The sequence below is a fragment of the Moschus berezovskii genome, chromosome 6 (assembly GCF_049115385.1).
Source record: "Moschus berezovskii isolate FMDL1 chromosome 6, NW_MosBer_1.0, whole genome shotgun sequence".
Taxonomy (NCBI): Eukaryota; Metazoa; Chordata; class Mammalia; order Artiodactyla; family Moschidae; genus Moschus; species Moschus berezovskii.
Window position 1 is genome coordinate 13,935,773 of NC_142465.1, and position 14,140 is coordinate 13,949,912.

Here is a 14,140-nt window from a genome sequence, read left to right on the forward strand (position 1 = left end):
GCCAGGGAGGCATCTCAATCCTTGTGAGTATCTCAGGCTTAATGAGTACAGATCCAAATTTAGCATCCCCTGCCAAGGTCTTGGGACAGGGGAGCCTGGTGGGCTTCCGTCTATGGGGTCACACAGAGTCGGACACGACTGAAGTGACTTAGCAGCAGCAGCAGCAGCCAAGGTCTTATCCCTATCAAAACTAGTATCTGTTCTTGAAGGTGCTGTTGTGGATTCTGTCGGCACTCCCCACTATTAATACGTGAATTGGCTTTTTACTGTACCCTCTGTCTCACAGCTAGGCAGCCCTTAAGTTCTTTTTATTAAATTTTCTCAGGACTCGGGTTCATCTCCTCCCTTCTCTACCTGCTGTCACTCTTCTACTTTCGGCTCTCATCAGATCTTACCTGACATTTTGGAAATTACCTGTCTGAACTCACTGCTTCAGAGCACTCAGCTTTTTCATAGTTGCCTGAGAGTTCCTCCTACATCATTAGAAAAGTACTTTTCTTCTCAGAACTTTCAGTGACATCTCATTGTTTAAAGAGTGAACTTCAAACCCTTTAACATAATCATCGAGTGCTGCCTTAGTTCCCAAATAACTAGTTGGCTTGCTCCCTACCCCACCCCTTCATGAACACTGGTCTTTCTGTGGTATCTCTATTCCTTGGATATAGGGATTCTGAAATTTTTTTGCACCGTGGGTTCCTTTGACAGTCTGGTGAAGTGTGTGCACCCCTTCCTAGAGTACTATTTTTCAGTGTATAAAATAATAAACACAAGATTACCATGGAAAGCCATGCTGCAGAAATAAAATTCTATCTGTCTGTGGACCCTGTTGTTTATATCTCTGTGGCTTTGGTTATGACCCTCTTAGCAAAGAAGTGCCCTGAGCCTGCCCTTCTGATTATTGAAATCCTCCTCATGTTTCACAGTCTCTTCAGTCCCCATCTCTGCAGCTTTACCTTGACTCCCTGCCCTTCTGTACTCACCACTTTGTCCTCTGCCCTCTCATAGCAGATTATTTGTATTTCTAATTAGTTCTTATCTTTCCTTTGCCCTTTGTAATAATATTTTGTATGAATTGACAAAAAGGACCAGACACTAATGGGCTACTTTCACACATTTTGTGCTCGCTTGCATCTCTTTTTAAAGCACTGTGAAATTTGCATATGAAGAGAACACTGAGGTCCAGAAGTTCTGTTGTTTGACCAAGATTATACAGCTTGTTGCTGTTACAAATTTATTTCAGGAAAGAAATATTTGATCTTCTTCTTTACACCTTCTCAGGATTGAAGGAATGATACTGTTCAGTAATGTTTGTTTATGTGGATTTAAAAATCAGAAGTGCTGGGAAATACTCATCTCCCAATATATAATGTCCTGTTATTGATGAGGGGCCATACTGGGAGAGAGATGTGTACAGCAGTGTTTCTAGGTCAATGTCTCTGTCAAACTAACTGTGACTAATTCCTTCTTAACAAACTGAAAACTCTTCTAGTTCCTAGTCGTTTCACAAATTAAAATTTAAACAAGAGTTTTCAGCAGTCAGTTCCTTAAAATGTTATCCCTTGTTCTGCATTCCTGATGAAAAGACAATAATATTAAAAGTCGCACCTGTGGACACCTTATCTTTGACAAAGGAGGCAAGAACATAAAATGGAGAAAAGACAGTCTCTTTAACAAGTGGTGCTGGGAAAACTGGTCAGCCACTTGTAAAAGAATGAAACTAGAACACTTCCTAACACCATACACCAAAATAAACTCAAAATGGATTAGAGAGCTAAATGTAAGACCAGAAACTATAAAACTCCTAGAGGAGAACGTAGGCAAAACACTCTCCGACATAAGACCCACCTCCCAGAATATTGGAAATAAAAGCAAAAATAAACAAATGGGACCTAATTAAAATCAAAAGCTTCTGCACAGCAAAGGAAACTATAAGCAAGGTGAAAAGACAGTCTTCAGAATGGGAGAAAATAATAGCAAATGAAGCAACTGATAAAGGATTAATCTCCAAAATATACAAGCAGCTCCTGCAGCTCAATTCCAGAAAAATAAATGACCCAATCAAAAAATGGGCCAAAGAACTAAACAGACATTTCTCCAAAGAAGACATAAAGATGGCTAACAAACACATGAAAAAATGCTCAACATCCCTCATAATCAGAGAAATGCAAATCAAAACCACAATGAGATACTGTTTCACACAGTCAGAATGGCTGCTATCCAAAAGTCTACATGCAATAAGTGCTGGAGAGGGTGTGGAGAGAAGGGAACCCTCTTACACTGTTGGTGGGAATGCAAACTAGTACAGCCACTATGGAGAACAGTGTGGAGATTCCTCAAAAAACTGGAAATAGAACTGCCATATGATCCAACAATTGCACTCCTGGGCATACACACCGAGGAAACCAGAATTGAAAGAGACACATGTACTCCAATGTTCATTGAAGCACTGTTTATAATAGCCAGGACATGGAAGCAACCTAGATGTCCATCTGCAGACGAATGGATAAGAAAGCTTTGGTACATATACACAATGGAGTATTACTCAGCCATTAAATAGAATGCATTTGAATCAGTTCTAATGAGGTGGATGAAACTGGAGCCTATTATACAGAGTGAAGTAAGCCAGAAAGAAAAACACCAATACAGTATACTAATGCATATATATGGAATTTGCTGCTGCTGCTACTGCTGCTGCTAAGTCGCTTCAGTCGTGTCCGACTCTGTGCAACCCCATAGACAGAAGCCCACCAGGCTCCCCCCGTCCCTGGGATTCTCCAGGCAAGAACACTGGAGTGGGTTGCCATTTCCTTCTCCAATGCATGAAAGTGAAAAGTGAAAATGAAGGCACTCAGTCGTGTCTGACTCTTCGCGACCCCATGGACTGCAGCCCACCAGGCTCCTCCGTCCATGGGATTTTACAGGCAAGAGTACTGGAATGGGGTGCCATTGCCTTCTCCTATTAAATGCCTAGCATAACCTTAATAAATATTTGAGTAAATCAATATAAAATTACCATCATATCATGTGAGCAATTTTCTGATTTATAAAAAGATATAGCAAATTTTAAAATGACACAAAATATAATTTTAAAACAACATTGAAAAGTGAGTATATTTAACTATACTCAGCTTATTATAGAGCAAATGGGTGAGTGCAATAGTAATTCACGCTATAGCATGTTTAATGAACTTGCAAAAGAGAAAACAGGTCAAAGGAAGGTGGAGAAATTTTCCCTTTTCATTAGAACTGAGGGGCTCCGAATTTAGAAAGATGCAAATGATAATCCTGAATACGAGACAGCAAAAGAGACACAGATGTATAGAACAGTCTTTGGGACTCTGTGGGAGAGGGTGAAGGTGGGATGGTTTGGGAGAATGGCATTGAAACATGTATATTATCATATGTGAAACGAATCACCAGTTCAGGGTCGATGCATGTTACAGGATGCTCGGGGCTGGTATGCGGGGATGACCCAGAGGGAGAATAAGGGGAGGAGGGAGGCAGGAGGGGGGTTCGGGAGGGGGAACTCATGTACACCTGGGGCGGATTCATGTCAATGTATGGCAAAACAAACCAATATAATATTGTAAAATAATTAGCCTCCAATAAAAAAAAAAGAACTCTCAAAAAAAAAAAGAAAGAAAATTTAAAAAAATTAAAAAAGGAAGGAGAAAAACCATTCTGTGTTTCTAAAAAAATAAAATAAAACTAGGACAAATTAAAGAATTTGTTTGGAATCAAAATTAATTCAGTAAATATTTACATTTATAATGATAAGATCAGTTGTATAACCTATTTCCTATGTTATCCCCTCAGTGAAGACAATAAACCAATCCAATTTATATTTGTAAGAAGATACATTTTAAATATAATCACTTGAACAAGTTGAATTTTTCTGTAGTCAAATGCATTCCTGCAAGTTTCTTAAAGCAACATTATTAGGCTATTTACAAATAAAACTATTTATTCAAATAGATGTATCTTAGCAATTATAACCCTTATGGCAGAAAGTGAAGAAGAACTCAAAAGCCTCTTGATGAAAGTGAAAGAGGAGAGTGAAAAAGTTGGCTTAAAGCTCAACATTCAGAAAACTAAGATCATGGCATCCAGTCCCATCACTTCATGGCAAATAGATGGGGAAACAGTGGAAACAGTGTCAGACTTTATTTTTTTGGGCTCCAAAATCACTGCAGATGCTGATTGCAGCCAGGAAATTAAGACGCTTACTCCTTGGAAGGAAAGTTATGACCAACCTAGATAGCATATTAAAAAGCAGAGATATTACTTTGCCAACAAAGGTCCGTCTAGTCAAGGCTACGGTTTTTCCAGTGGTCATGTATGGATGTGAGAATTGGACTGTGAAGAAAGCTGAGCACTGAAGAATTGATGCTTTTGAACTGTGGTGCTGGAGAAGACTCTTAAGAGTTCCTTGGACTGCAAGGAGGTCCAACCTGTCCATCCTAAAGGAGATCAGTCCTGGGTGTTCATTGGAAGGACTGATGCTAAAGCTGAAACTGCAATACTTTGGCCACCTCATGCGAAGAGTTGACTCACTGGAAAAGACTGATGCTGGGAGGGATTGGGGGCAGGAGGAGAAGGGGATGACAGAGAATGAGATGGCTGGATGGCATCACCGACTCGATGCACATGAGTTTGGGTGAACTCCGGGAGTTGGTGATGGATGGGGAGGCGTGGCATGCTGCGTTTCCTGGGGTCGCAAAGAGTTGGACACGACTGAGCGACTGAACTGAACTGAATGCTTTCTTTTGAAAATGTTTTTGAGATTAAAAATCATGTATTTAAGATCAGTAATTTCTCATGTGGAAGTTCTGTATGTATAGTAATTATTTTTAAAGGAATTACATTTTTTGATTTGGCAATGCCTTTTAGTATGCTGTGACCTATAATATATAATTCACGATCATTATCCTTCTTATGGTCTTTTCTGTCATCATATTGTGGCAAATACTAGCTTAAATGCAGAAAGGTGACTGAATTTTTTCTGTTTTCACAGCTCCAGATGGTCCTCCTGAAAATGTGCGTGTAGTAGCAACATCACCTTTTAGCATCAGCATCAGCTGGAGTGAGCCCGCTGTCATTACTGGACCAACCCTCTATCTGATAGATGTCAAATCAGTAAGGCCTGTCTTATCTTCCGTGAAAGGGAGTATAGAGCATGGTTAGGAATACAGGTTTTGCAACCAGACTGAATCTTACTCTTAGCTCTGTTAGACCTTAGGCAGCTGCCTTTACTTGTTTATGTTTGTATCCACATCTGTAAAATAGATAATACTACCCAGGGTACAGCGTTTTTGTGAGGACTAAGTTAGTCAACATACATAAAGAACTTAAAACATTGCCTGATACCTAGTAAATATTCAAGAAGTGCAAACAAAATATTGTTGTCATGGGTATTGTTATTTATCTTCACGGTATAGATGATATAGATAAATGAGGTTAAGTTGAGTTTAAGGTGACAGTAATATATTGGTGTAAAATACAGTGAAAAAGAACTTAAAATACAAAAGAACAGCCAAGACATTAGGAGACATAGCTCCAAAATAAGACAATATCAGGGCTTAATTTTGAAAATGATTGAAGCAGAACATGGAAAGGTAGTAGAAATAAAAGTGTAAAAAGTTAGCTTCATTCAAGAAAAAGCAAGTAGTTTAGGCATCCTCAATGGAACATTCGAAAAGAAAAGGCTGAGAGATGAGGCTCGATTGTGGGGCCGACTTGAAACCTATTGTGGAGTATGGTCATGGTAAGTTCAGTGGGGTGCCAATTGTGGAAGTAAAGCAGTATGGGGATACAGATTTCTATTTTACAAAATCAGTATGATCACATTGTAAAGCATAGTTTTAGACCAGTCCTGAGGGTACAAAATTAAAGGAGGCCGGAAACCATAACAGTAAAACTGGGCAAGAAAAGATAAGGAAATGGAGTGAGAGTAGCGGAATAAAAAAATTAATTTAAATCTACAGGATCTGGAGGAAAAAAACCCGTGGATGGTGAGTGAAAATAAAAAATCAAGAATGACTTTTTTAAGATATATGGTTTGGATACTTGTGAGGAGGAACAGATTTTTAGAGGAAAGGCATGGATTCAGAACTAGATGTGCTAAGAGGTCTGGGCATCCGCAGTTGAAGATAACCCAACAGCAGTATCTTTCATGGATCTGTAGCTCAGGAGAGGACGTTTATATTTCCAGATGTGGGAAGCATTGGTATTTAGATGATGGATGAAATAATATGAATAGATGAAATTAACTATGAAAGATTTAGGGTAAGAAGCTCTTCTGTAAGGACTAACCTGAAGAAAGTATCCTGCGGAATACAAACATTTTAGTAAAAGGCACCTAAAAACACTGAATTGGAGTAGCCATTCAGACAGTAGGAAACCCAAACATGGGAGTCAAGCCTTTTGCCTACAGCAGGGTGCTCCACCGTGTGAATAATGCAGAGTTGTTAGCCAGCGTTAGAACTGGAAATTTCTCCTGGCATCCTGCTTGGGTTTTACTGGAGCTGATGAGCAGTCCCTTCTGGTGGTGTCTGAGGCATTAAATTAGGTAATCCATGGTGAATTCTCCTACCTCTCTTGTTGTTTTTATTCATCTCTTCTTTAACTCTTATGATTTTTAAAAATGCCTTTATATTATTTCTTAAATGGAAATAATTCTATCTCAAAAGACCTGTCATAATTAAAAGAAAACTTAAAGGATTATTGGTACATTTTTTTCTCCCAGTCAGTCTTCAGTTTATGATCCTCCTATTTTAGAGCATATTTGTGAAGACTTTTAGTTCATAATTAGCCAAAAACAATCAACATGAATGACAAATGCTCTGGGAATATCATTAAAAGCAAATTATAAAATGTTAACACTGTGCTCTATTAACTAGAAGACACTTTATTAGGGAAAATAGCTCTCCTCGTGGAGTTTGGTTGTGTTGAAAGGAGGGAAAAGTAAAGCATTAAAAAAATGTGATTTATCACCTAATTCTCTCCGTATTCTTACCGAGATTAAAAATGAGTAAGGGAAAGAGAGAAGGACGGAAAGATAACTATCGCGATTGCTTACTTTGTTTGAGCTACATATTAGCCTCTTCACATGCATTGTATTATTGTATCTTATCTAATAACCTTTTGATGTAAATATTACAATCTCACTTTTGCATATAGGAGAACTGAGGCACAGAGATTAAAAAAAAAAAATACAGCTTCTCAAACAGTTAAGACCTGGCTAAAACCAGCACAATGGTGTGATGGAAATAGGAAAAAAACATCAAAAAGCAAAAAAAATTTGTCAGATTGAAATATGCGCTTACCAAAACACCTTTGGATCAAAGACAGCAAAAATTCAAACAGATTCTAACACTTCACAGTTTGCCTAGGATTCTTGGAACTAAAGTGGTCTTCCCTTCATTCGTTCAACACAATACTAGTTTATTTTTTTAAATTTTGTTTTATATTGGAGCATAGTTGATTAATAATGTTGTGTTAGCTTCAGGGGTACAGCAAAGTGATTCAGTTATCCGTATACATGTACCTATTCTTTTTCAAATTATTTTCCCATTTAGGTTATTAGAGAATATTGAGTGGAGTTTCCTGTGCTATAATAGTATGTCCTTGTTGGTTATCTATTTTAAATATAGTAATGCGTACATGTCAATCTCAAACTCCTAGTAAAACTTTCAGTTCAGTTCAGTTGCTCAGTCGTGTTTGACCCTTTGTGACCCCATGAATCGCAGCAGGCCAGGCCTCCCTGTCCATCACCAACTCCCTGAGTTCACCCAAACTCTTATGCATAGAGTCAGTGATGCCATCTAGCCATTTCATCCTCTGTCGTCCCCTTCTCCTCCTGCTCCCAATCCCTCCCAGCATCAGGGTCTTTTCCAGTGAGTCAACTCTTCGCATGAGGTGGCCAAAGTATTGGAGTTTCAGCTTTAGCATCAGTCCCTCCAGTGAACACCCAGGACTGATCTCCTTTAGGATGGACTGGTTGGATCTCCTTGCAGTCCAAGGGACTCTCAAGAGTCTTCTCCAACACCACAGTTCAAAAGCATCAATTCTTCGGTGCTCAGCTATTTTCACAGTCCAACTCTCACATCCATACATGACCATTAGAAAAACCATAGCCTTGAGTAGACGGACCTTGGTTGGCAAAGTAATGTCTCTGCTTTTTAATATGCTGTCTAGTTTAGTCATAACTTTCCTTCCAAGGAGTAAGCGTCTTTTAATTTCATGGCTGCAATCACCATCTGCAGTGATTTTAGAGCCCCAAAAAATAAAGTCTGCCACTGTTTGCACTGTTTCCCTATCTATTTCCCATGAAGTGATGGGACCATTCAAATGCCAGCACTGTGCTGGGTGCTGGGTCAAACCCGCATCTTTTATGACTTCTACACTGGCAGGCGGGTTCTTTACCACTAGTGCCACCTGAGAAGCCCAGAAGTCATTGGCTCCTAATGATTTATGCTGCACCCTGGCCTCTGCCAAATACCAGCCACAAGGGCATATAGCTCTTCCCTTAAAAGACTTAAAGCAAAAATTGACACTCTTTAATAATAAAGACACATTGGCTTCCCTAGTGGCTCAGATGGTAAAGAATCCACCTGTAATGCAGGAGACCTGGGTTCGATCCCTGGATTGGGAAGAGCCCCTGGAGAAGGTCATGGCAACCCACTCCAGTATTCTTGCCTGGAAAATCCCCTTGGACAGAGGAGCCTGGTGGGCTAGAGTCCATGGGGTCACAAGAGTCGGACACAACTGAGCGACTAAGCACAGCACAATAAAGATATATGGGCTCATATATCACCCTGGATGATTCTACTGGAAATTGATGCATTTTCTGGCCTTTTGTTTGTTGTTCCTTTTATTTTAAATTTAATTGAAGGATAATTGCTTTACAGAATTTTGTTGTTTTCTATCAAACCTCAACATGAATCAGCCATAGATATACACATATCCCCTCCCTTTTGAACCTCCCTCCCCATCTCACCCCGCTAGGTTGATAGAGATCCCTGGTTTGAGTTCCCTGAGTCATACAGTAAATTCCTGCTGTTTATTTTACACATGGTAATGTAATCTTCCATGTTACTCTCTCCGTACATCCCACCCTCTCCCTCCTCCCCCATCCCCCTCCGCCGAGTCCAAAAGTGTGTTCTCTATGTCTCCATTGCTGCCCTGCAAATAATTGCCATCAGTAATCCTTCTAGATTCCATATATATGTGTTGGCATATATATGGCAATGGCAAGCCACTCCAGTACTACTGCCTAGAAAATCCCATGGATGGAGGAGCCTGGTAGGCTGCAGTCCGTGGGGTCGCTAAGGGTCGGACACAACTGAGCGACTTCACTTTCACTTTTCACTTTCACACATTGGAGAAGGAAATGGCAAACCACTCCGGTGTTCTTGCCTGGAGAAGTCTATGGGGTCACACAGAGTCAGACATGACTGAAGTGACTTAGCAGCAGCAGCAGCATATGGTATTTATTTTTCTCTTTCTGACTTACTTCAGTCTGTATAATAGGCTCTAGGTTCATCCACCTCATTAGAACTGACTCAAATGAGTTCCTTTTTATGATGAGTAATATTCCATTGTGTTTATGCACCACAGTTCCTTTATCCATTCATCTGTCCATCTGTCTAGGTTGCCTCCATGTTCTTGCTATTGTAAATAATGCTGCAGTGAACAATGGGGTACATGTGTCTTTTTCAATTTTGGTTTCCTCAGGGTATATGCCTAGGAGTGGTATTGCTGGGTTATATGGTGCTTGCCTGGAGAATCCCATGGACGGGGGATCCCGGTGGGCTGCCGTCTATGGGGTTGCACAGAGTCGGACACGACTGAAGTGACTAAGCACCAGCAGCAGCAGCATGGTGCTTCTATTCCTAATTTTTAAAGGAATTTCCACACCATCTTCCATACTGGCTGTATCGATTTACATTCCCACCAATAGTACAAAAGGGTTCCTTTTTATCCACACCCTCTCCAGCATTTATTGTTTGTAGACTTTTTTGATGATGGCCATTCTGACGGGTGTAAAGTGATATATCATTGTAGTTTTGATTTGCATTTCTCTAATAATGAGTGATGTTGAGCACCTTTTCATGTGTTTGTTAGCCATCTGTATGTCTTCTTTGGAGAAATGTCTGTTTAGGCCTTTTTCCCACTTTTTGATTGATTTGTTTTTCTGTTATTGACTTGTATGAGCTATTTGTATATTTTGGAAATTAATCCTTTGTCATTTGTTTCATTTGCTATTATTTTCTCCCATTCTGAGGGTTGTCTTTTTATCCTTTTTATAGTTTCCTTTTTTGTGCAAAAGCTTGTAAGTTTAATTAGGTCCCACTTGTTTGTTTTTATTTCCATTACTCTAGCAGGTGGGTCATAGATGATCTTGCTGGGATTTATGTCATAGTGTGTTCTGCCTGTGTTTTCCTCTAAGAGTTTTATGTTCCTTTTATTTTTTAACTTATCCAATACTTAGTAGCTTCTTTTCACCAAGACAATGATGGAAAAGGTAAAGTTCTGCTTCTAAGTAACTCACAGTCTAGAACACCAGAATATAGATAATTATGGAGTATGAGGTATCCAGTCTTTTTGGAATATAATGTTACAAAGTAATTAAAGTTTCTGTTACAGGGGACATAATATATAAAGGAGACTGTACAGAGAAGGTTAAATTTAGTAGGCTTAGTGAAGACAGAAAACGAATTTTTGTACGTGCTGTTTTTTGAGGGCACAGCATTCTTTTGGAATTTTACTATATATTTTATAAGATATGGTACATCACATGCATTTTATTTCCTACATTTTTAACTGCGATCTGTTACCCATTTTTTAATGATGGCATTGGAATAATTTAATTTTACTTTAAAAGATCAGGTCTCATTACCTTGTGGTAGTGTAGAGAGGTCTGAACTCTTCAAAGACCTGGGATCAAATCCTATCACAGTTACCAAGTAGCTATGGAATCTTGAGAAATTCAGCTCAACTCTATAAAACCAGAGTTGAAATAGCTCTAGTCGTCAGTTAAGGAACATGAAGAGCAGTCACCATGAAGCTAAGTGGTGGGCTTAGTGATGAGTTGGAGACCCCTACCCCATTATAAGAGTTCCCATCATTCATCTTTAGATAACTGTTAGCCAGCATACATTTAAGTCTAGTCTTAGGGGAACTTTAAAAAGCCTGATTTGTATGATATTTAAATGTTGACAACCAGTTAAACACACACTTTCTATCAGAGGATACATGAACCTGATCAGTTGGATTCCTGCGCTGATCTGTTTTTCTGCCACCTTAGGTTGAAGTATCTTTCCCCACTGCTCTCTCTCAAGATGGTTCGATCTATTTGATTTTTTTTTCAATACTGATATTGTATCTGCTTTTTGTGTGCTTCTCATAGCAACACCTTTTTCAGTTAAGAAACTTAGAAAAGAGCATTTGAAGAACGTATTGAACAAAAGTACATCTTTCAAAGTTATAAGAAAGGTTCAAGTTGAAAATGAACTTGTTAGTGAAGACACGTATCCAACTTATTTTAAGTGTTTCCAGTCAAAAGTACCTGATAGAAGCAGGCATAAGCGGATTTTGAATTTTCTGTTCATCTCAGGAAAAGTCCTTCTATTTAGTGCTAGAAACTTTAGCTATGTTTAGTCCCTACAGTGAGTAGGCCAGATTCTTCATCAAAGACAGACTGTTTTAATAAATAGTACAACTGTACTTATTAAACCTAAGCATACTCATTTGTACACAATATTTGCATCTACATGAATTGATTCCATATTTAGTACCATGCATGGTCCCAGATCAGTTTTTCAAACTTCAGTTATGACCAGAATTTTAAAAATGAATTTGAATAAAATTTAAAAGAGCAGAAAATATCAAAGTGCATTTTAGAAGTTGTATTTCTGAAAAGTGGTTTGCAGTTATAAAGAATACACATTCACACACATACATCCTGAATGTGTATGGACATTATGTTGCCAAATGTGTTTCACTTTTGTGGGTCATGATAAAAAAAAAAAAAATTTCTTTGCTAACTACTTCAGATCTGATTTTTTATAAATCATCAAAATACTATAATTATTTAGATATTATCACCCTGATCTTACATACATAGAAAGTGAGACACAGAGCATAAATGATTTATCAAATGCTGTGGAAGTTACTAAGTGACCAGGTTGGGATTTAAACCCTTGATGACTACGTAGCAACCCATATTCATTCCTCTGCAAAACACTGAAGTAGAAGTTTCATTGACTACAGAGATGGTTTTTGCTTTTTCTGATTATTGTGGTTGATTTTTTTCTTTTACTTTCAACTGTTGAAGTAACTGTCAGTTAGTAGAACTTTGGATTTCCCAGGAGCATCTGACTGTAAATAAAAGAAATTTTAAATCTTGGCTAGAAAGATACACCACTTGTAGCTTTCTGTTAATATGTTTGAGTGATTTGTCACTCAAGTGTTGCTTCCTCTGTTAGCTGTGTTTTTTTTCCTATAGGTAGATAGTGATGAATTTAATATTTCCTTAATCAAGTCAAATGAAGAAAATAAAACCATAGAAGTTAAAGATTTGGAAATCTTCACAAGGTATTCCGTGGTGATCACTGCATTCACTGGAAATATCAGTGCTGCATATGTGGAAGGAAAGTCAAGTGCTGAAATAATTGTTACCACTTTAGAATCAGGTGAGGTATATTTTTAATCATTGCTCAAAACTAAGTGTCTTTCTTACAGTTTCTCACACTCGACCCTACAAAGCATATGTGTTACAAGAACATTTTAAGCATATAAGCATCAAATTCAATGACTCACTGGGACTGACGAAAGTGAAGCTTTCTATTTGAATTTTTGAGGCAAAATGGAATTATGTAGCATAGTCAATACTTGTAAACAGAGAAATAAATTAGTTCATAATAAGGTATCCAAATGTATTTTTGTGTGTGTATATTTCAAAACCAAATATTTTAGAAGTTGGACAACCTTGCCTAAGAGATGATTTTTCAAACTGTCTATAGCCAATAAAGCTTCACCTTAAATTCCATTTTAATTATTTATGTCCCATGGTTTAAATGTACATTAAAATAATGATACTCTATTATTGCGGGCTAGCTCAGTCGGTACGTCTATGGGGTCGCACAGAGTCGGACACGACTGAAGCGACTTAGCAGCAGCAGCTCAGTCGGTAAAGAATCCACCTGCAATGCAGGAGACCCGGGTTTGATTCGTGAGTGGGCAAGATCGCCTGGAGAAGGAAATGGCAACCCACTCCAGTATTCTTGCCTGGAGACTCCCAGGGACAGAGGAGCCTGGAGGGTTACTGTCCATGGGTCGCAAGAGTCAGACACAGACTTAGGGACTAAACCACCACCACTCTATTATTAAATTACCTGGGCTTTCCAGGTGCCACTAGTGGTAAAGAACATGCTTGCCAATGCAGGAGATGTGAGAGACATGGGTTCGTTTTAATCCCTGGGTCGGGAAGATCCCCTGGAGGAGGGCATGGCAACCTACCCCAGTATTCTTGCGTGGAGAATCCTATGGACAGAGGAGCCAATTAAACCACCAGCTATGTTTACCGTATCTGTTCTCTTCATTTAGTCAAGTGGCATGTTTTATTATATAATCTATGGACACATGTCAGGATCCATACAGACTGCCTCGAGTTGGTATGAACAGGGTCTGAGTGGATAGTGAGATTGGAACCTGTGAGAAATTTCTGTGGAAAGTCCACTTCCCAGAGCTCGCTTGCCCCACCCTCCTTCAGACCCCCGATGTTCTTTGCCAGCAGATGTACCTCTGGAAAGAGCACGTGAAGGGGTGTGCTGCTATAGTTTATTTGTTGCTATCTGTAAGGTAAGTATAGGAGGTAAAAAAAAAATGAGTCTTTTCATTATACTGTATATTCTATTATCTATAAACTTACTCTAAATTGAAAGGTACATCTTATCCTCAGCACCCTAAAATTCTACTTGCTTCCATTTATTGGCCATGTATAGTTCAGGTACTTATTTTACTTTTTGCACTTCTCCCTTATCCTGCCCATCTGTGAGAAAAGTTGCTGCTAAACTTGTTCATGTTCATACCATAAACTTTGATCAAAAATCTTAATGTGACACCTTTTCCAAGGATA

The 14,140-nt window shown here is 38.8% G+C and overlaps 1 protein-coding gene across 2 annotated transcripts in view; it reads left to right on the top strand.

The window, feature by feature from the left end:
* PTPRQ (protein tyrosine phosphatase receptor type Q) overlaps positions 1-14,140 on the top strand; it is a 258,466-nt gene that overhangs the window by 166,860 nt on the left and 77,466 nt on the right. For both annotated transcript variants that reach the window (XM_088836825.1, XM_088836826.1), the window contains 2 exons: positions 5,015-5,136; positions 12,509-12,695. In XM_088836825.1, the coding sequence (XP_088692951.1) occupies positions 5,015-5,136; positions 12,509-12,695 (309 nt within the window). The remainder of the gene's footprint in view (positions 1-5,014; positions 5,137-12,508; positions 12,696-14,140) is intronic.